At 40.3% G+C, this 24,301-nt stretch overlaps 1 protein-coding gene across 1 annotated transcript; it reads right to left on the reverse strand.

Annotated features, from left to right (window-relative positions):
• Positions 1-207: 207 nt before the first annotated feature.
• On the reverse strand, positions 208-17,652 carry LOC136809270 (uncharacterized). The gene is made up of 5 exons (XM_067065789.1): positions 17,450-17,652; positions 1,609-1,666; positions 1,272-1,339; positions 1,037-1,112; positions 208-539 (listed from the first exon to the last, which is right to left on the reverse strand). Exons 1-5 carry the CDS (start codon positions 17,507-17,509, stop codon positions 322-324), a joined length of 480 nt encoding a protein of 159 aa, XP_066921890.1. The 5' UTR covers positions 17,510-17,652; the 3' UTR covers positions 208-321.
• Between the last annotated feature and the right edge of the window lie 6,649 nt (positions 17,653-24,301).

A 24,301-nucleotide genomic window follows, 5' to 3' on the forward strand; every position in this document is an offset into this window, starting at 1 on the left:
CATTGAAATCAAAATATACATATTCTCATCAACACAACATAAAGTTGACATTCGAGTCAAACTAAAAATAAAAGGGGAGAAGAGAAATCATGTTGGAATAGCTCTTGAGCTACTTCTAAAATTCGGCCAGTTCTGAAGAAAACTTTCCAACAACAACCGTTAAAAGACTTTAAAAGTGCATAATTTTGAACCGTACATTTTCCGTAAATTACAACATTTTCCCGTATGTCACAAAATGAGTGTAATAAAGAAAAAAAAGAGAATTCTTTACTAAATCAGTTTAATAAAGTCAAAGTTTAGGGTGCATTCCTAAAAGATAGGCTATTTTTTTTCTGAAATTGTGGCAATAATCTGTTCGGCTCTGGCGATGTCCATCGATTCATCTACCACACGGAAAATACGTGGAAGTTGTTTTGGGGCTTTTCTACAAAAATCGTCGACCAAGTTTATTGATAAAGGGCTGTAAGGTATCGCCAAAGAATAAATGTGTTCTTTTTCGCAGTAGCTTGTAATACCATCCCATGCTGCGTCAAGAGTAGCTAGGGATAAAGATGAAGGAAATAGAATAAGTTTATACTTTCGTGGAAAAACCAAACTTTGTGGAGTTTTTTCGAGTTATGTGTTCTAAACTAATCTAAAGGAAAGATTTTGAAATGCTAGAGATTCAATATTTAAATAAATATTCACACCCTCGAAAAAATCATTACAAAGCAAAAAGCAGAGTCTGAAAGGATCCAAAATTACGAAAATCTCTCAAAGGCTCAATCAAGTAAACTAAAATCAAGGATGGCAAAACCGGCAAAACCGGCAAAACCGTCAAAAAATGGACAACACTTTCGAAGTTTGGCTCGGACATCTCGGAAACCTAGTACCCACAATAGGATTTAGAAAACTGTAAATTTTGTCTTTAAAAAGCCTCCTGATGTATTCTGGGAAAGTTCATGACTCACATGACAAAAGTGATTAAAAGAGATTGTACCATTGAAAGGCTCGGGAAAAAAAAGAAAGAAGGAAGAAATTTTAAAAATGAACTTACTTTTATTGAGATAAATCGATACCCTATGGGCACTTTTTGTGTTTAGTTTTGCAGTGAACGGCCTCTCACCATATTCCTACAATTGTACATAATGAAATAAAATATCACTACAAAAAAACTGATAGCCGTGAAAAACTGGTAAAAGACGACCGAATCAAATACCTAGATGGGAAAAGTTATATAGAACCGTATTGTATTGTTATTATAATCAAAAAGTGATTTCTTGATTTCTTACCAGTCCTGCTGGGGATCCAAGATAAACGATGGCGTGGGTCCTTTGGCTTGAACACTGACCTTTCACAACTACAATGTAAAAGATTTAAAATATGCCATCGTGGGATTTAACCTTGATTATCAAAAATATTCGTGGGTACTTAATTTAGCGAACTTCTACTAATTTCACGAACTTTCGTACTTTTAAATTTATCAAAATAATAAAATAGAGAGATTAAGTACAAGTGCAAAGTTATGGAGAATGTAAGGCTAAGGTTCTTTATTTTGAGTGATTTTGTGGAATTTCAGGGTTTATTTTGGCTAGAAATAATTACGGCGAAGAAGAAAAGGGTACCTACTTTGAACAGTTCTTTTGTTTATCACTGTATTCGCCAAAAAGCTACTGTGTTTTGTACTCTGTTAAACAACATATAAAAACGAGATTAGTCAAAAGTAACTTAACAGGTGTTATTTTCTACTCTTCTATTATGCAATAATAGTGGGGCTGAAAATTGCATTTTTAATGCTTCTCAGCTTTTTTTAGGAAAAATTTCATAAGAAACTGCATTTCCTTAAGGTTCTGTTTCAAGTAATTGAGAGTACTGTAACATTCAAAACAGAAAAAAGATTTAAAAAAAAGAAAAAGAAAATTCAAGAAAGTTTGAATACCTGTGACAGAAGCAAGACATGATAGGGGTACCCTGGAGCGACCAATCGTTCTGCTTCCAATAAATTGATTTTCTTTGTGCCTTTATAAAAAAGGCAAAGGAGGACGGGACAAACAATCTCCAAATAGAAATCTGCAGTAGTATGTCTCATAGGTATTCCAAAGCTGGTACCGTTCATTTTTCTCATCAGTATGAGCCCAATTTCACATCGCATCTTGAAAGACATTACATAGTTGAAATCAACTTGCGAGAATGCCTCCTTTATTTGAGATCTTGAGCTCACTGAGTAAAAGACGACAATGTCATACTGATTGACATTCAACGGGGTCCGAAAAACTTCCTCTAATTGTGCCTTGTAAGCTCCTGATTCAAGGTATTGATCTAGCTCGTATGGTAGTTTTACTTCTTCCTCGTATTGTACTTCATTTGAGGAGCTACTAGAATTTTTGTCTGAATCATCCGATAGCACATAAGTCTCCACAGTCTCAAAGATTTTGTCAAATATGTTCGGTGATCTACATGTTTTGAGGTGTCGGTCGATGATTAGGTGATCGAACTTTTCAGGAGGATCAATCGATTTGGTCTTAAAATTGGTACGTTCAGGCAAATGAATTTCTGCATTAAGACAAGTAGATGCGATCCAATACCGCATACACGCTGGGTCATCCTCCAAACCTGAAAAGGTTGTCCTTTCGATCAAAATTGTAGGCATTAAGACATGCAAATACTCCGCAGTTGACCGTGTCTTTTTGTTGTGGAACCTTGACAGGTTGATAAAGCTGCCACTGAGCAAAGAAAAAATGTTCTCTTTGTGTCTCATACACCTTCTCAACAATATAAAGTGCCACTTGAAACGGTTCCTCAGATTTAGTGGCAATTGAATTCAAGTGGAAAATCATTTTTTGTTTTGGATAAATCCCGATAATGGACCAATGTCCAGGAGGTGTATGATGGATTATGATTACCAGGTTACACAAGGAAATACCTTCACTTTGAAGTACCTGGAACTCGACATTTTGGGAGCAACTTCTTGCATTAGTTATGACATCTGATGAAACAACTTTAACAGAGGGATAATTGCTTGCGACAGCTTTAACAAAAGTAAAAATGATATCGCCAGTAACGAGATTTTTACCGGAGCATGATAACAAGGAGCTTGTTGGTGTAATATTTGATGGTGTTAAATCGCCAAACATGACTTTTTCTGTTAGGAAAATCTTTTCTTCATCAAGGTTCCAAGGATAGTCAAAACTTTTGTTTTCACCAATAGAGGATTTCTTGATATAGATGGCATAAAAGACTGACTTTTGAAAGCTTTCATTTTTCAGCCACTTTTCGGTTGTAAAACGCTTCACAGTGTTATCATCGAACCATACGGCTTTTCCTTTTTCATGGTCGAACAGGGTGGCTGTAAAATGATTTGAGAAAACACTATCCTGACCACCAGCATAGTTTACGGAAGACACCAAGAGATACTTTGAATCTGTTTGGAAGGCAGGGGAAAATTCACCAAGATCGATTTCATGCTCTAACAATATCTTTGTTTTTGCGAGATGGACTTGCTTATTTACATACTTGATGCGACTAAACTTCAATACAATATAAATTGGAGAGTCTAGTAAGGTGACAAAAGTAGAAATCTCATTTGATTTGCACAAGCATCTTTCCAATATATCGTCATGATCATAGCTTTTCCATCCACCTAAATTGTACCACACCAAATCAGTCAGTTTAATTGAATGTTGATAATTTGCTGGTACCGTTAAATCCAAAGATTCTTCTTCTGTACGTGAGTCAATCTTTAAAATCTGCTGACATTTTGAGCAATTGTGGATGACAAGTGCCCTGATCTTGAAATCAAGTGCCAGTGGTAATCTTCGAATGATAGCAAAGGCCAGGTCAGAAGGATCTTGATTACGGTTCGAGTTGACATCAATCCCAAGGTCGTCGCTCATCGCTTTGTACTCTCTCATCAAGTTGATTGCAGGGACTTTTGCTGTTGGCTGAGTTCTCAACATTTCCTGGATCCTCAATAAACTTTGATTTGATGAACCAAAAAGACAACTTGCACTTGACCCAAAAAGTGAGTGCAAAACGGACGAGAACCAGCAGTTTAGTTTTTTGTTCACTATGCCTATTTTACTCTGCACAATGATTTTGTCAGTAATCAACAGCTTTTTTCGTTAGAAATATATGGTCCCCAAAAGACTTTTTGTGTTCCTCCGACAGAGTATTCCAATGCATTTCACAACCATGCTGATCAAGATCTGGATTCTTTTTGAAGTGATAAAAGAAAAAGTTAGCAATCCCAGTTGTATTACTTTTGAAACAATCATAGCATATGTAATCAACAAGCTGCAAAAATTGAAAGTCGAAATTTAAGCAACATTCATGGAACCACTTCTCACAAAATTCACACGCAACCATGTTCACTCCCCGAATATCGCTTGAACAGCAACCTTGTTGACCACTCTCATTCATCATCTCTTTCTCCTTTTCTGTGAAATCGTGCCAGCTCTTCCTTGCAGTTTTCAGCTCTCTTGTTTCAAACCACTTTTCCTTTTTTACTTCCTCTTCCAATTCTATTTCATCATCCTCGTTGTTATTGCCAATTTCGTTCCTTTCTTCTTCTATTTCCTCATTTTCATCATCTGTGTCAGACATCTCGTCAGATTCAGCCTTACCTTTTTGTGTAGAAGTGATTAATTTGGCTTTCTTCTTTGGTCTAAGGTATTTATTGCCTGGTTTTCTTTTCCGCCTTTTACTCCATTTCTCAGTATCGATGGAAACAGGGTTATCCTCTACTTCATCCCGAAAAATTCTGATAATTTTTTCTTCTTTCTCTCCGACATTTCCACACCCTTGAACTATGCCTTCTAGGAATTCAACGGACAAGTTATTCAAACTTTCATGATACTTTTTCACAAATGATACGATGGGCAAAGATGTATCATGCTCACTTTTTACATATTTGAAAAAGTTTTCAACGGTGGCGTTTGTGGAGTTTTGGTCTTTAGTCGATCGACCCTTTAATGTATCAGGGTTTCTTTCGCTGATCCAAATCCGTGTCCAGATGGGAGTAATATTTAAAAGATTCTTCTTAAAATACTCAAAAAAGGTTGGAGAATAGTATTCATTGATTGGTGCTTCATTTATATCTTCCCCCACCCATTCATATTTACGTCTTGATTTGTCAATCTGGTCAGTCCAATAAGTTGTCCATTTGTTTTCTTTTTTCTTCTTTTTTGTCTTTGTCTTTTCTGTCTTTGCATTCGCCTTTGTTTTCTTTTCGTTACCATCTTTTTCTTCAACTTCTCCATGATCTTTTTCAACATCTTCTTCTTCATCATCATCATCGTCCTCCTCACTTTCCAACTCATCATCCTTATCATTTTGGTCTGACAGTACATCTTCAACCAAATCGTGACCATCAAATTGGTTGATGTAATCCATCATTTTGACAGCATCACGAAGACCATCACTGGAGAACCTTGTTGTGAGAATCGATGAAAACAAAGTGATGATTGTAGTCAATTCCTCCAATTTTTCGCACACAATCATCCTTCCAATACTGAAAAGAATGAAATCTTTGATTGTCGCGCACTTTTTCGAGACAGCTCTTTTTACCTGTTTCAACAGGTGACCACTGCACGAAAAGATATCTGTTAGTATCTTTGTGAGAGTTGACCGTTGACTACTCGATAGCGTTAATGTGTCAAATACTCTGTTTACATAATCTGTTATGGACTCATTGTTGAATTCTCGTAGAATAGCCCCTTGGAGAACTTTACTATTATCCAATATGACTAATTTGGGTTGGGAGCATTCGCCAAAAACTTGCCTCTCGTTTTCCCTGAGTGCCATTAAGGAAAACCTTACAGACTCCATGGAATGGCTTGATGTGAGATAACTCAGGGCAGGCAGTGCAACTGTTTTCCCGAAAGGATGCCGCATTGTCAATGCATACATAAAGATTTTCTTGAAAGTTTTGATTTTTTTAACGATTCCTCCGGTTGCGTCTAGGTAGATAATATCTCGTTTTGCAGTATTATGGTACAATCTGACATGCTTCTCTTCAAACATAACCAATTTGAATTCAGTATCAGTTACAATGAATCGTTGAATGAATCCAAATATCTTTCTGAATTTCAGGTCTAACTTTTGCGACATTGACTTGTCATCTTCTGCCAATCTCCTCTGTAGATCACAAAGGTTTTTGTGGAGATTATTGATTCCGTTCAGCTCAATATTAACTTCTGATCGGATTTTTTGGTGAACTTTTTTGGAAGTTCCCACACGGTCTCTATTTCCTGAAGCAAAAACATCACTTGGAATGGATGCGAGACTCTTGCGGTAATTCCCGGCAGCACTGTGGTTCGGCTCTTTCAAAAATTTTGATTTTACTTGCTTTCGAGCTTCGCCGTTAATTTTCCTTGATTTAGGCTTAGTAACATTGTGGTTTATGTCGCCAATAAAATGGAAAACAAGCTCCAGAGATTCTTTATCTTCTTGGGTTATTTCAACACGACAATTGCAATCAACAAATGTACATTTTGCTTTTGCCACCCAGTAACTTGAATTTTTTTTGTTTGTTTTATTTTTTCTGATGTGGTTGTAAGTGAACTTCCAAGAACAGAACGGGTTTGCTTCCTTAATAAGTTTTAGAGTGATGTCGACCCAGTTTCCTCCACGTCTTCTCTTGAGTGTTTTCCGGTCACAAATAATTGGAATTTTCCTAAATTCAGGAGTTATCATATAAGAAGCTTTCTTTCCATGGAAATCTCTCGTGAAGAATTTGGTTTTTGTTAGTTTTCTTGTTTGCCAAGCTCTCCGCCGTTGAATGATCCAAACCAACTTCATTAAAAAAACTTACATCTTGGGGATCCTCGCTTTCTTCCTCGATGATAGAGTGTGGCGACTTCCTCCCTTGAGTATTCAACTGGGTCATTTTTTTGATTTTGCCTGATGGAGTTTTGTTTCTAGGAAAAACCAAGTCAATTGATTCCTTAGTTAGTTATATTTGTAACAACGGATTTTATCAAATCGATAGCAAAGGATCTTCGATGTTCGTAATAGCCTTCCTTGTCATCAAGAACCACCGCATTCATTAAGTTGCCAAATCTAGCTTCATCTTCTTCTTGGTCTTCCTCGTCACTTTCATCTCCTTTTTCATCTACCTCTACTTGTTCTTCCTCATTACTTTGATCTCCTTTTTCATCTTCAAACTCGTCACTTCCATCTCCTTTTTCATCTCCTTCCTCTACTTGCTTTTCTTCGTTACTTTGATCTCCTTTTTCATCTTCAAACTCGTCACTTCCATCTCCTTTTTCATCTCCTTCCTCTACTTGCTTTTCTTCGTTACTTTGATCTCCTTTTTCATCTTCAAACTCGTCACTTTGATCTCCGTTTTCATCTCCTTCCTCTACTTGCTCTTCCTCATTACTTTGATCTGCTTTTTCATCTTCAAACTCGTCACTTCCATCCCCTTTTTCATCTCCTTCCTCTACTTGCTCTTCCTCATTACTCTGATCTCCTTTTTCATCTTCATCCTCGTCACTTCCATCCCCTTTTTCATCTCCTTCCTCTACTTTCTCTTCTTCATTACTCTGATCTCCTTTTTCATCTTCATCCTCGTCACTTCCATCCCCTTTTTCATCTCCTTTTTCATCTCTTTCCTCTTCAACTCCATCCCCATTTTCATTTTCACTTTGTTCTCCGTCTTCATCCAAATCAAAACCATCAGATTTTTCGATCAGTTTCCTGTAGTTCCTACCCACATGAGAGTTTTTCAAACGTTTAATTTCATGATCTCGGACACGTTGTTTATCACAGTACGTTTGAGTGATGACTTTCCAATCGTTTTTATCGAGAACTCGTTTTTGTAAAAAAATTTCGGATCTTAGTATTTCCAGTAACAAATCGTTATCGATCGATATTTTCCTTCCTTTTTTCGGTCGACCACGCTTAATCAAGTTTGACTGGTCAATGGCTAAAATTTGAAAAATAGAAAATATTAAGTTCAGTTCTAGAGCTTTTCAGTATTCTAAACCTGTTTATTGAAAACTTATCACTTACAGCCTTACAGTGAAGAAAAGAAGATAAATTTTAATTACATTTTTCAGCTAAATTTAGCATAGCTGATTTTGACTAAAAGTATAAATTTCAAGGAAATTGTGAATCAATTTTAAGTCATCCACAAATATGGAAATGGATGATGGCGTCGGTAATGATTGGAACTTGGGGTCATTATCGATTTGTAGTTGAAGTCGGTATCGATTTGTAGTTGGGCTCGGTATCGATTAACGGTTGGGGTAGGTATTGATTGGAAATAAGAGAATCACTATTCAAACATCACCCTGCCCTCCTCTTGTTGTTGAAACACCACTCTGCCCTCTTCTTGATGTTGTTGTCGAAACATCATTCAGTCTTCATCTTGTTGTTGAAATATCATCTCTTCCACGTCCTGTTGTTGCTGAAACATCATTCTGCCCTCCTTTTGTTGTTGCTGAAACATCGTTCTGTCCTCATCATGTTGTTGTTGTTGAAGAAACATCATTCTGTCCTCCTCTTGGTGTTGGAACCGTCGATTGATTGTTCACATATTGCGAGCTGAGTTACTTCAATCTGGCAGTACCACCCCTGGCTCCCGAAGTACAGGTAGAACTGGTACTGCCAGAATTTTCCATCAGCTTGATGTGTTGAAATCATCTTTCAGTGTCAGGGTAGGTGTCAATTAAAAATAAAATTTGGTAGCAAAGTTTGAGTCGATATCGATCAGATACAAATACAGGAGCCAAAAGCTAATGGAAGTAAGGGTCAGTATCGATATGTAGTTGGGGTCGGTATCAATTGATAGCTGGAGTCGGTATCGATTGGTAGTTGGGGTCGGTATCGATTGATAGTTGAGGTCGGTATCGATTGATATTTGGGGTGGGTATCGATTGGTAGTTGGGCTCGGTATCGATTAATGGCTGGGGTAGGTATCGATTGGAAATGAGAGAATCACTATTCAAACATCACCCTGCCCTCTTCTTGTTGTTGAAACACCACTCTGCCCTCTTCTTGTTGTTGAAACATCACTCTGACCTCTTCTTGTTGTTGAAACACCACTCTGTCCTCTTCTTATTGTTGTTGTCGAAACATCATCCTGCCCTCCTCTTGTTGTTGTTGAAACATCACTCTGTCCGGTATCGATTTATAGTTGGGGTCGGTATCGATTTATAGTTGGGGTCGGTATCGATTTATAGTTGGGGTCGGTATCGATTGATATTTGGGGTGGGTATCGATTGGTAGTTAGGCTCTGTATCGAATAATGGTTGGGGTCGGTATTGATTGGAAATAGAGAATCACTATTCAATTCTCCTCTTAGTGTTGAAACATGACTCTGCCCTCTTCTTGTTGTTGAAACACCACTCTGCCCTCTTCTTGTTGTTGAAACATCACCCTACCCTCTTCTTGTTGTTGAAACATCACTCTCCCCTCTTCTTGTTGTTGTTGTCGAAACATCATCCTGCCCTCCTCTTGTTGTTGTTGAAACATCACGCTGTCCTCATCTTGTTGTTGTTGAAGAAACATCATCCTGCCCTCCTCTTGTTGTTGTTGAAACATCACTCTGTCCGGTATCGATTGATAGTTAGGGTGGGTATCGATTGGTAGTTAGGCTCTGTATCGAATAATGGTTGGGGTCGGTATTGATTGGAAATAGAGAATCACTATTCAATTCTCCTCTTAGTGTTGAAACATGACTCTGCCCTCTTCTTGTTGTTGAAACACCACTCTGCCCTCTTCTTGTTGTTGAAACATCACCCTACCCTCTTCTTGTTGTTGAAACATCACTCTCCCCTCTTCTTGTTGTTGTTGTCGAAACATCATCCTGCCCTCCTCTTGTTGTTGTTGAAACATCACGCTGTCTTCATCTTGTTGTTGTTGAAGAAACATCATCCTGCCCTCCTCTTGTTGTTGTTGAAACATCACTCTGTCCGGTATCGATTGATAGTTAGGGTGGGTATCGATTGGTAGTTAGGCTCTGTATCGAATAATGGTTGGGGTCGGTATTGATTGGAAATAGAGAATCACTATTCAATTCTCCTCTTAGTGTTGAAACATCACCCTACCCTCTTCTTGTTGTTGAAACATCACTCTCCCCTCTTCTTGTTGTTGTTGTCGAAACATCATCCTGCCCTCCTCTTGTTGTTGTTGAAACATCACGCTGTATTCATCTTGTTGTTGTTGAAGAAACATCATCCTGCCCTCCTCTTGTTGTTGTTGAAACATCACTCTGTCCGGTATCGATTGATAGTTAGGGTCGGTATCGATTTATAGTTGGGGTCGGTATCGATTGATATTTGCGGTGGGTATCGATTGGTAGTTGGGCTCTATATCGATTGATAGTTGGGGTTGGTATCGATTGATAGTTGGGGTTGATATCGATTGATAGTTGGGGTGGGTATCGATTGGTAGTTGGGCTCGGTATCGATTGGTAGTTGGGCTCGGTATCGATTAATGGCTGGGGTCGGTATTGATTGGAAATGAGAGAATCACTATTCAAACATCACCCTGCCCTCCTTATGTTGTTGAAACACCACTCTGCCCTCTTCTTGTTGTCGAAACATTAGCCCGCCCTTCTCTTGTTGTTGAAACAACACTCTCCCCTCTTCTTGTTGTTGTTGTCGAAACATCATCCTGCCCTCCTCTTGTTTTTGTTGAAACATCACTCTGTCCTCATCTTGTTGTTGTTGAAGAAACATCATTCTGTCCTCCTCTTTGTGTTGGAATCATCGATTGATTGTTCACGTATTGCGAGCTGATTTAATTCAATCTGGCAGTACCACCCCTGACTCCCGAAGTACAGGTAGAACTGGTGCTGCCAGAATTTTCCATCAGCTTGGAGTAGTGACATCATCTTTTAGTATTAGGGTCGGTGTTGATTTAGAATAAAATTTGGTAGCAAAGATTGACTCGATATCGATCAGATACATATACAAGAGCCAAAAGCTATAGGAAGTTAGGGTCGGTATTGATTAAAAGTTAAAGTCGGCATTGATTGGAAGTTATGTTCATATCGATATGTAGTCTGGGTCGGTTTCAGTTGATATTTCGGGTCGGTATCGATTGGTAGGGGTCGGTATTGATTGGAAATGAGAGAATCACTATTTAAACATCACTCTGCCCTCTTCTTGTTGTTGAAACTCCACTCTGCCCTCTTCTTGTTGTCGAAACATCAGCCTGCCCTCCTCTTGTTGTTGAAACATCACTCTCCCCTCTTCTTGTTGTTGTTGTCGAAACATCATCCTGCCCTCCTCTTGTTGTTGTTGAAACATCACTCTGTCCTCATCTTGTTGTTGTTGAAGAAACATCATTCTGTCCTCCTCTTGGTGTTGGAATCGTCAATTGATTGTTCATGTATTGCAAGCTGAGGTAATTCAATCTGGCAGAACCACCCCTGGCTCCCAAAGTACAGGTAGAACTAGTACTGCCAGAATTTTCCATCAGCTTGGTGTAGTGACATCATCTTTTAGTAATAGGGTTGGTGTTGATTTAAAATAAAATTTGGTAGCAAAGTTTGAGTCGATATCGATCAGATACAAATACAGGGGCAAAAAGCTATTGGAAGTAAGGGTCAGTATCGATATGTAGTTGTGGTCAGTATCAATCGATAGCTGGGGTCGGTATCGATTGGTAGTTGGGGTCGGTATCGATTGATAGTTGAGGTCGGTATTGATAGTTTGGGTTGGTATCGATTGATATTTAAGGTGGGTATCGATTTGTAGTTGGGCTCTGCATCGATTAATGGTTGGGGTCGGTATTGATTGGAAATAAGAGAATCACTATTCAATTCTCCTCTTAGTGTTGAAACATCATCCTGCCCTTCTCTTGTTGTTGTTGAAACATCACTCTGTCCTCATCTTGTTGTTGTTGAAGAAACATCATTCTGTCCTCCTCTTGGTGTTGGAATCGTCGATTGATGGTTCACGTATTGCGAGCTGAGTTAATTCAATCTGGCAGTACCACCCCTGGCTCCCGAAGTACGGGTAGAACTGGTACTGCCAGAATTTTCCATCAGCTTGGTGTAGTGACATCATCTTTTAGTATTAGGGTCGGTGGGGTGGGTATCGATTGGTAGTTGGGCTCGGTATCGATTGGTAGTTGGGCTCGGTATCGATTAATGGCTGGGGTCGGTATTGATTGGAAATGAGAGAATCACTATTCAAACATCACCCTGCCCTCCTTATGTTGTTAAAACACCACTCTGCCCTCTTCTTGTTGTTGAAACATCACTCTGACCTCTTCTTGTTGTTGAAACATCATTCAGCCCGCATCTTGTTGTTGTTGTCGAAACATCATCCTGCCCTCCTCTTGTTGTTGTTGAAACATCACTCTGTCCTCATCTTGTTGCTGTTGAAGAAACATCATTCTGTCCTCCTCTTTGTGTTGGAATCATCGATTGATTGTTCACGTATTGCGAGCTGAGTTACTTCAATCTGGCAGTACCACCCCTGGCTCCCGAAGTACAGGTAGAACTGGTGCTGCCAGAATTTTCCATCAGCTTGGTAGAGTGAAATCATCTTTTAGTATTAGGGTCGGTGTCGATTTAAAATAAAATGGTAGCAAAGTTTGAGTCAATATCGATCAGATAAATATACAGGAGCCAAAGGATAGGAAGGTAGGTTCAGCAATGATTAAAAGTTAAAGTCGGCATTGATTGGAAGTTATGTTCATATCGATATGTAGTCTGGGTCGGTTTCAGTTGATATTTCGGGTCGGTATCGATTGGTAGGGGTCGGTATTGATTGGAAATGAGAGAATCACTATTCAAACATCACTCTGCCCTCTTCTTGTTGTTGAAACTCCACTCTGCCCTCTTCTTGTTGTCGAAACATCAGCCTGCCCTCCTCTTGTTGTTGAAACATCACTCTCCCCTCTTCTTGTTGTTGTTGTCGAAACATCATCCTGCCCTCCTCTTGTTGTTGTTGAAACATCACTCTGTCCTCATCTTGTTGTTGTTGAAGAAACATCATTCTGTCCTCCTCTTGGTGTTGGAATCGTCAATTGATTGTTCATGTATTGCAAGCTGAGGTAATTCAATCTGGCAGAACCACCCCTGGCTCCCAATGTACAGGTAGAACTGGTACAGCCAGAATTTTCCATCAGCTTGGAGTAGTGACATCATCTTTTAGTATTAGGGTCGGTGTTGATTTAGAATAAAATTTGGTAGCAAAGATTGACTCGATATCGATCAGATACATATACAGGGGCAAAAAGCTATTGGAAGTAAGGGTCAGTATCGATATGTAGTTGTGGTCAGTATCAATCGATAGCTGGGGTCGGTATCGATTGGTAGTTGGGGTCGGTATCGATTGATAGTTGAGGTCGGTATTGATAGTTTGGGTTGGTATCGATTGATATTTAAGGTGGGTATCGATTTGTAGTTGGGCTCTGCATCGATTAATGGTTGGGGTCGGTATTGATTGGAATTAAGAGAATCACTATTCAATTCTCCTCTTAGTGTTGAAACATCATCCTGCCCTTCTCTTGTTGTTGTTGAAACATCACTCTGTCCTCATCTTGTTGTTGTTGAAGAAACATCATTCTGTCCTCCTCTTGGTGTTGGAATCGTCGATTGATGGTTCACGTATTGCGAGCTGAGTTAATTCAATCTGGCAGTACCACCCCTGGCTCCCAAAGTACAGGTAGAACTGGTACAGCCAGAATTTTCCATCAGCTTGGTGTAGTGACATCATCTTTTAGTAATAGGGTCGGTGTTGATTTAAAATAAAATTTGGTAGCAAAGTTTGAGTCGATATCGATCAGATACAAATACAGGGGCAAAAAGCTATTGGAAGTAAGGGTCAGTATCGATATGTAGTTGTGGTCAGTATCAATCGATAGCTGGGGTCGGTATCGATTGGTAGTTGGGGTCGGTATCGATTGATAGTTGAGGTCGGTATTGATAGTTTGGGTTGGTATCGATTGATATTTAAGGTGGGTATCGATTTGTAGTTGGGCTCTGCATCGATTAATGGTTGGGGTCGGTATTGATTGGAAATAAGAGAATCACTATTCAATTCTCCTCTTAGTGTTGAAACACCACTCTGCCCTCTTCTTGTTGTTGAAACATCACTCTTCCCTCTTCTGGTTGTTGAAACATCACTCTCCCCTCTTCTTGTTGTTGTTGTTGAAACATCATCCTGCCCTCCTCTTGTTGTTGTTGAAACATCACTCTGTCCTCGTCTTGTTGTTGTTGAAGAAACATCATTCTGTCCTCTTCTTGGTGTTGGAATCGTCAATTGATTGTTCATGTATTGCAAGCTGAGGTAATTCAATCTGGCAGAACCACTCCTGGCTCCCAAAGTACAGGTAGAACTGGTACTGCCAAAATTTTCCATCAGCTTGGTGTAGTGACATCATCTTTTAGTAATAGGGTCGGTGTTGATTTAAAATAAAATTTGGTAGCAAAGTTTGAGTCGATATCGATCAGATACAAATACAGGGGCAAAAAGCTATTGGAAGTAAGGGTCAGTATCGATATGTAGTTGTGGTCAGTATCAATCGATAGCTGGGGTCGGTATCGATTGGTAGTTGGGGTCGGTATCGATTGATAGTTGAGGTCGGTATTGATAGTTTGGGTTGGTATCGATTGATATTTAAGGTGGGTATCGATTTGTAGTTGGGCTCTGCATCGATTAATGGTTGGGGTCGGTATTGATTGGAAATAAGAGAATCACTATTCAATTCTCCTCTTAGTGTTGAAACACCACTCTGCCCTCTTCTTGTTGTTGAAACATCACTCTTCCCTCTTCTGGTTGTTGAAACATCACTCTCCCCTCTTCTTGTTGTTGTTGTTGAAACATCATCCTGCCCTCCTCTTGTTGTTGTTGAAACATCACTCTGTCCTCATCTTGTTGTTGTTGAAGAAACATCATTCTGTCCTCCTCTTGGTGTTGGAATCGTCGATTGATGGTCCACGTATTGCGAGCTGAGTTAATTCAATCTGGCAGTACCACCCCTGGCTCCCGAGGTACGGGTAGAACTGGTACTGCCAGAATTTTCCATCAGCTTGGTGTAGTGACATCATCTTTTAGTATTAGGGTCGGTGTTGATTTAAAATAAAATTTGGTAGCAAAGTTCAAGTCGATATCGATCAGATACATATACAGGAGCCAAAAGCTATAGGAAGTTAGGGTGGGCATTGATGGGAAGTTAGAGTCGGTATTGAGTGGAAGTTATGGTCAGTATCAATATGTAGCTGGGGTCGGTATCGATTTATATTTGGGGTCGTCATCAATTGATATTTGGGGTCGGCATCGATTGGTAGTTGGCCTCGGTATCGATTAATGGCTGGGGTCGGTATTAATTGGAAATGAGAGAATCACTATTCAAACACCACTCTGCCCTCTTCTTGTTGTTGAAACATCATCCTGCCCTCCTCTTGTTGTTGAAATACCACTCTGTCCTCTTCTTGTTGTTGAAACACCATCCTGCCCTCCTCTTGTTGATGAAACACCACTTTCCCCTCTTGTTGTTGTTGTTGAAACATCAATCTTCCCTCTTGTTGTTGTTGAAGCACCACTCTCCCCTCTTGTTTTTGTTGAAACACCACTCTGTCCTCTTCTTGTTGTTGAAACATCACTCTCCCTTCTTCTTGTTGTTGAAACACCACTCTATCTTCTTCTTGTTGTTGAAACACTACTCGGCCCTCTTCTTGTTGTTGAAGCACCACTCTCCCCTCTTCTTGTTGTTGAAACACCACTCTGCCCTCTTCTTGTTGTTGAAACATCACTCTCCCCTCTTCTTGTTGTTGCTGAAACACCACTCTGTCCCCTTCTTGTTGTAGAAACATCACTCTGCCCTCTTCTTGTTGTTGAAACATCACTCTCCCATCTTTTTGTTGTTGAAACATCACGGATTTAGGTCGGTGGTGATTGAAAGTTTGGCTAGGTATCGATTGTACTGTAAGTTAGGTATCGGTTCCAAGTTTATTTATCGGAAATTAGGGTCGGTATCGATTGTAGGTTAGGGTTGGTATCGATTGGAAATAACGGATCATTAATCGATCATTCTCTTCGTGTTGAAACATCAGTTGATCTTTCTCTTGTTGTTGAATCATCATTCAGTTTAAATCATGGTCGGTATTGATAGGAAATTAAGATCGGTAACAATTGAAGAAATGGGTCAGTTACCAAGTTTTAAAATTTGGACAGTTTGAATCAGGATCGATTGGATATAAAATTTAGTAAGTAGGAGCAGGTAACGATTTGAAGTTAAGGTTGGTAACAATCGGAAAAAAAGATCGGTAAAGATTTGAAGGGTCCGCTTCGATTGGAAGGAGAAAAGAGTCAGTATCGATTAGAAAAAAGGATCACCAACGTATTGAAAATCAGGGTCAGTAACGAATAGTGATTTTGAATCTTTATTTCACCTCAAATTTTTGATTTGTACAAACGCTACCAATCGAACTTTATTCAATAAGGTTTAAACAATTATTTTTGACTAAATTTTTACGGCGAAATTTTCATTGTGAATACGTCAGGCAAATTTAAAAAATTATGAGTTTTTTAAAGATATTATTATTTTGAAACTATAAATTATCGACCAAAGCATTTAACAATTCAATTCAAAGATATCACACTTTAAGGACTTTTCCTAGCCATATTAAGAGAAGACTTTTTTTAGAATTTTTGAAAAAAATAAATAGACCAGTATTTTTCATACTGATATCCACACAAAATATGAAATACAAAAAAGGGTTGTCTGGGAAAAAGTAGAGTATCATTTTTCTGAAAAAGTTTCATCCAGGTTTAGTTACCGCCAAAAGTTTTCTTTCCCTCTCAAATGTTTCCACCGCCAGAAAATTATTTTGCGTGTTTCTCATCGTGTGGATGTTGTTTTGTGTTTTGGTAATTGTTTGTTACTAAAATGTGATATTGACATACACATGTTCATGTACGCACTTAAATAAACGACAATTTGACTGGTAACATTTGTTTTTTGGAAATACCTTTTTGAAATAGAGTAATCTTTGTGTTATTTATTTTATTGTTATTCTTTGTGGATTTTTTCATTTACTCGATTCACGACCCCTTACATTTCATTATAAGGAAACTAATTTTTTCCAGCAAAATACTTCAAATCAGTTCAAATACGAAAAAAAGGATAATGTACTGAAACAACATTAAAATAAAAATGGCGGATGATTAATTGAAACTTGATGGGGGGGATTGAGATTCTCATTTTTTTACAAATGGGAATTTCAATTCTTTTGTTTTCAAGTCAGAATATTCAGTGGGGATAAGAAAAATAGTAAATATTTTGCATTGAGGATTGGCTTATTTGATTATTTTCAGTGGGGACAAAATTGAAGATAAATTTTCCACCCAGGACGATAGTTTGGGCAATTTTTTTCAGTGGAAAGGGTTCCCAGTTGGTCTGTGAGAATGGGTTGTTAAGAAGTTTGACTCGATACTTTTTCCCAAAATCACCCGTGTAATTTGAAAAATATATATAAATAAAATACAAAGAATTATAGGAATACCTCGAGTATTTTGGCACTTTCCAATTGATTTTTCTTTTTTCTCAACTTTACCCATAACATTAATGATATGATGATTTTCGTTTATTAATATTCTACATTTTATGCACTGAAATAAGAAATATGAAAAATATCTTCAGTTTTTATTCTTAGGTTTGTTATCTTTATTCTTAGGTCCAACTGTCAAAATTACTGATCCCAACACAAAATAAGCCCAAAATAAAAAAATATTTTCTAAATATAATTCCAAAGAGCAGAGTCGAACCTTTTCTAAGAAGCTAAATTTAAACAAAAAATGACATTTACACTCTTCAAAATATCCCCATGATAAAAAGAGAACAAATTAAAATAAGTTATCTTCAGGCCAGAGGAGTCAAATATTTCTTCAAACAAAAAATTAGCACAGACCCTTGAGAATAAACTCTATTGGCTTCCAATAGTTTCCAATTCCAAAGGTAACAGCTCTCCCCCACAGGAGCCCAACTTGTCATTTCGGCCGAAATGAGGTTTGACGGTTACCAATTTTTAGAGGGAGCACGCTGCGACGGAGAGCGCTGAAATTTTGCACACACACCCTTGAGAATAAACTCTATTGGCTTCCAATAGTTTCCAATTCCAAAGATGACCGCTCTCCCCCACAGGAGCCCAACTTGTCATTTCGGCCGAAATGAGGTTTGACGGTTACCAATTTTTAGAGGGAGCACGCTGCGACGGAGAGCGCTGAAATTTTGCACACACACCCTTGAGAATAAACTCTATTGGCTTCCAATAGTTTCCAATTCCAAAGATGACCGCTCTCCCCCACAGGAGCCCAACTTGTCATTTCGGCCGAAATGAGGTTTGACGGTTACCAATTTTTAGAGGGAGCACGCTGCGACGGAGAGCGCTGAAATTTTGCACACACACCCTTGAGAATAAACTCTATTGGCTTCCAATAGTTTCCAATTCCAAAGATGACCGCTCTCCCCCACAGGAAGCCCAACTTGTCATTTCGGCCGAAATGAGGTTTGACGGTTACCAATTTTTAGAGGGAGCACGCTGCGACGGAGAGCGCTGAAATTTTGCACACACACCCTTGAGAATAAACTCTATTGGCTTCCAATAGTTTCCAATTCCAAAGATGACCGCTCTCCCCCACAGGAGCCCAACTTGTCATTTCGGCCGAAATGAGGTTTGACGGTTACCAATTTTTTAGAGGGAGCACGCTGCGACGGAGAGCGCTGAAATTTTGCACACACACCCTTGAGAATAAACTCTATTGGCTTCCAATAGTTTCCAATTCCAAAGATGACCGCTCTCCCCCACAGGAGCCCAACTTGTCATTTCGGCCGAAATGAGGTTTGACGGTTACCAATTTTTAGAGGGAGCACGCTGCGACGGAGAGCGCTGAAATTTTGCACACACACCCTTGAGAATAAACTCTATTGGCTTCCAATAGTTTCCAATTCCAAAGATAACCGCTCTCCCCCACAGGAGCCCAACTTGTCATTTCGGCCGAAATGAGGTTTGACGGTTACCAATTTTTAGAGGGAGCACGCTGCGACGGAGAGCGCTGAAATTTTGCACACACACCCTTGAGAATAAACTCTATTGGCTTCCAATAGTTTCCAATTCCAAAGATAACCGCTCTCCCCCACAGGAGCCCAACTTGTCATTTCGGCCGAAATGAGGTTTGACGGTTACCAATTTTTAGAGGGAGCACGCTGCGACGGAGAGCGCTGAAATTTTGCACACACACCCTTGAGAATAAACTCTATTGGCTTCCAATAGTTTCCAATTCCAAAGATGACCGCTCTCCCCCACAGGAGCCCAACTTGTCATTTCGGCCGAAATGAGGTTTGACGGTTACCAATTTTTAGAGGGAGCACGCTGCGACGGAGAGCGCTGAAATTTTGCACACACACCCTTGAGAATAAACTCTATTGGCTTCCAATAGTTTCCAATTCCAAAGATGACCGCTCTCCCCCACAGGAAGCCCAACTTGTCATTTCGGCCGAAATGAGGTTTGACGGTTACCAATTTTTAGAGGGAGCACGCTGCGACGGAGAGCGCTGAAATTTTTGCACACACACCCTTGAGAATAAACTCTATTGGCTTCCAATAGTTTCCAATTCCAAAGATGACCGCTCTCCCCCACAGGAGCCCAACTTGTCATTTCGGCCGAAATGAGGTTTGACGGTTACCAATTTTTAGAGGGAGCACGCTGCGACGGAGAGCGCTGAAATTTTGCACACACACCCCTTGAGAATAAACTCTATTGGCTTCCAATAGTTTCCAATTCCAAAGATGACCGCTCTCCCCCACAGGAGCCCAACTTGTCATTTCGGCCGAAATGAGGTTTGACGGTTACCAATTTTTAGAGGGAGCACGCTGCGACGGAGAGCGCTGAAATTTTGCACACACACCCTTGAGAATAAACTCTATTGGCTTCCAATAGTTTTCCAATTCCAAAGATGACCGCTCTCCCCCACAGGAGCCCAACTTGTCATTTCGGCCGAAATGAGGTTTGACGGTTACCAATTTTTAGAGGGAGCACGCTGCGACGGAGAGCGCTGAAATTTTGCACACACACCCTTGAGAATAAACTCTATTGGCTTCCAATAGTTTCCAATTCCAAAGATGACCGCTCTCCCCCACAGGAGCCCAACTTGTCATTTCGGCCGAAATGAGGTTTGACGGTTACCAATTTTTAGAGGGAGCACGCTGCGACGGAGAGCGCTGAAATTTTGCACACACACCCTTGAGAATAAACTCTATTGGCTTCCAATAGTTTTCCAATTCCAAAGATGACCGCTCTCTCCCCCACAGGAGCCCAACTTGTCATTTCGGCCGAAATGAGGTTTGACGGTTACCAATTTTTAGAGGGAGCACGCTGCGACGGAGAGCGCGCTGAAATTTTGCACACACACCCTTGAGAATAAACTCTATTGGCTTCCAATAGTTTCCAATTCCAAAGATGACCGCTCTCCCCCACAGGAGCCCAACTTGTCATTTCGGCGGCCGAAATGAGGTTTGACGGTTGCCAATTTTTAGAGGGAGCACGCTGCGACGGAGAGCGCTGAAATTTTGCACACACACCCTTGAGAATAAACTCTATTGGCTTCCAATAGTTTTCCAATTCCAAAGATGACCGCTCTCCCCCACAGGAGCCCAACTTGTCATTTCGGCCGAAATGAGGTTTGACGGTTACCAATTTTTAGAGGGAGCACGCTGCGACGGAGAGCGCTGAAATTTTGCACACACACCCTTGAGAATAAACTCTATTGGCTTCCAATAGTTTCCAATTCCAAAGATGACCGCTCTCCCCCACAGGAGCCCAACTTGTCATTTCGGCCGAAATGAGGTTTGACGGTTACCAATTTTTAGAGGGAGCACGCTGCGACGGAGAGCGCTGAAATTTTGCACACACACCCTTGAGAATAAACTCTATTGGCTTCCAATAGTTTCCAATTCCAAAGATGACCGCTCTCCCCCACAGGAGCCCAACTTGTCATTTCGGCCGAAATGAGGTTTGACGGTTACCAATTTTTAGAGGGAGCACGCTGCGACGGAGAGCGCTGAAATTTTGCACACACACCCTTGAGAATAAACTCTATTGGCTTCCAATAGTTTCCAATTCCAAAGATGACCGCTCTCCCCCACAGGAGCCCAACTTGTCATTTCGGCCGAAATGAGGTTTGACGGTTACCAATTTTTAGAGGGAGCACGCTGCGACGGAGAGCGCTGAAATTTTGCACACACACCCTTGAGAATAAACTCTATTGGCTTCCAATAGTTTCCAATTCCAAAGATGACCGCTCTCCCCCACAGGAGCCCAACTTGTCATTTCGGCCGAAATGAGGTTTGACGGTTACCAATTTTTAGAGGGAGCACGCTGCGACGGAGAGCGCTGAAATTTTGCACACACACACACCCTTGAGAATAAACTCTATTGGCTTCCAATAGTTTCCAATTCCAAAGATGACCGCGCTCTCCCCCACAGGAGCCCAAACTTGTCATTTCGGCCGAAATGAGGTTTGACGGTTACCAATTTTTAGAGGGAGCACGCTGCGACGGAGAGCGCTGAAATTTTGCACACACACCCTTGAGAATAAACTCTATTGGCTTCCAATAGTTTCCAATTCCAAAGATAACCGCTCTCCCCCACAGGAGCCCAACTTGTCATTTCGGCCGAAATGAGGTTTGACGGTTATCAATTTTAGAGGGAGCACGCTGCGACGGAGAGCGCTGAAATTTTGCACACACACCCTTGAGAATAAACTCTATTGGCTTCCAATAGTTTTCCAATTCCAAAGATGACCGCTCTCCCCCACAGGAGCCCAACTTGTCATTTCGGCCGAAATGAGGTTTGACGGTTGCCAATTTTTAGAGGGAGCACGCTGCGACGGAGAGCGCTGAAATTTTTGCACACACACCCTTGAGAATAAACTCTATTGGCTTCCAATAGTTTCCAATTCCAAAGATGACCGCTCTCCCCCACAGGAGCCCAACTTGTCATTTCGGCCGAAATGAGGTTTGACGGTTACCAATTTTTAGAGGGAGCACGCTGCGACGGAGAGCGCTGAAATTTTTGCACACACCACCCTTGAGAATAAACTCTATTGGCTTCCAATAGTTTCCAATTCCAAAGATAACCGCTCTCCCCCACAGGAGCCCAACTTGTCATTCGGCCGAAATGAGGTTTGACGGTTACCAATTTTTAGAGGGAGCACGCTGCGACGAGAGCGCGCTGAAATTTTGCACACACACCCTTGAGAATAAACTCTATTGGCTTCCAATAGTTTCCAGTTCCAAAAGTAGTCACAAAAACTTCAAAACGCAAATTTGAGAATATCAAACGAATATCAAACGAATATCAAACGTCAAACGTAGAATATCAAACCAACTTCAACTTAATACCATAAACTTACCTACTCTATCGATCACACATTTTTTATCTGCCATTTTGTTTTTGAATAGCACGCTTGGATAGACTTTGTTGTGGAGCAACATGGATATTTGAATGCTGTGGTGGAGCAAGAATTAAAAATTCACCAAACCAATCTATATTCTATACATGCGATACATGGAGTGACCCTAACTTTATCTATAACTATATCAGGTATTCGGCCGGTGACTTGCTAAATCAGGTCTTCAGCCGTTAAATCCGGTCATCGGTCGTTGATTCAGGTCTTCGACCGTTAATTCAGGTCTTCAGCCGCTAAATCAGGTCTGCGTCCGCTGACGGAAAAATAATTTGCAGGGGCACTCATATGGTCCGACCGACGGCATGTACTGCCCTTAAGGCAAGGATAGGTTTTTCGAGCTGGATACACTTTAAAGGTGTGACGTGTTTGGGGACAGCTGAATCGCAAAAGAATAAAATCGGATATATCTTTATAGCACCCATTTAAATTTTTTTTGCTTATTGTGTCGACATCTTAGGCTCACTTTCAGATGGCTTCAGCAAAATGAGGTATGAAGTCAAACTACATTGTAAGGGTCAGAATCGTTTCAATAAAATGCCAGAACAGACCGCCATATCCAGCTGGAATGTGCCTTTCACTTTCAGAACAGATATTTTAAGGTCCCCTCCGGTGGACGCTTTCGAAATGCACTGTAAGGACCTGTAATACACCTTTTTACTGCTCAAGGGCTGCACTGTAAGGGTCTGATTTTGAAAGTCATCTTTTTGGCGGCACAAGCCATCGTTTAGAAATCATTTTCATCCGGTAAGTTAAATAAAGCTCTGAAGGTAAGGCAAATTTTTCAGCATCTGGAAGGTTTAGATTACTGAATTTTACAAGACCGCATCAAGAATTTTGCAGCGGGAGGTCTGGTGATTTTCAAGATTTGACAAAAAAAACTGGGGTTGGGTGAGAATTTAGGGAAACAGAATAATAGAGGAGTTTGAAAGTTTTGGCCAATCTGATTATATACAAATATTTTAGCAGGGCAGGACAGCTAGGGATGTTTGTAACACGTGAATTTGTTCTGATAATTATTGATATTGTGACGGATGGCTCCTTAGTTGTCCCAGTTGTGTCTCTGATAAGGACCTTAAGTTCATTTGCTATCTTCTCCATTGACTTTGTGATATCGGGAATATCTTTGCTTGCAGATTGGACGACAGTGTCTGTTACTTTATTGAAATCGATGGAAAGTTGGGATTCGATCAATTTTAGGGAGTGGTCAACATTTTTGATGGAAAACTCAATCGATTTTGATTTTGCCTCTTTGGATGAATTCTCGACGAATTCTCGTTGATCACGTTTGGTTTGCTTTGCATCAGTGAAATACATTTGAATGCTAGAGATTGCTGAGTTGTAGGATTCGAAAAGTGTTTTGTCGATGGAGTCATTCGGTGACGTAGAGTTGATCTTATTGATCCAATTTTTGAAATGTTGTCATCGATCTCCTATGGTGGTGTTAAACCGTCGATAGCAGATTCAATGATGAAGTCTTTGATTTCCTCCAGGATGAAGGTGATTGAGTTGATCAAATGTTCATCAGCCATGACTCCTGCAGTGGCTCCGGTGAGATCAGGTTTGAGTTGCTTTGTACCGTCCTCACTGAACTTTTTGTAATCGATACGTTTCTTGGATCACTGTTACTCGTAACAGCATGGAGATTGTTAATGATGCGACATGATTGGTCTGTATGAATCAAGCTTTTGTTTGAATGAGTTTCTGTGTAGTTCGAGTATCTGTTTGAATGTAGCAGAGTAGGACCGCTAGGGATGTTTGTAACACGGGAATTTGTTGTGATAATAGCAGTGAGGATCTTATCGCGATTCTCAGATTTACGGAAAACACCAGCTTTTTGCTGATTTTTGCCTCGATTGCCCAAAACCCGTAACCTTTTTAGCTTGAGGGA

This window comes from Clytia hemisphaerica, unplaced genomic scaffold (assembly GCF_902728285.1).
Source record: "Clytia hemisphaerica strain Z4C2 unplaced genomic scaffold, Clytia hemisphaerica genome assembly, whole genome shotgun sequence".
In the NCBI taxonomy this organism is placed as follows: Eukaryota; Metazoa; Cnidaria; class Hydrozoa; order Leptothecata; family Clytiidae; genus Clytia; species Clytia hemisphaerica.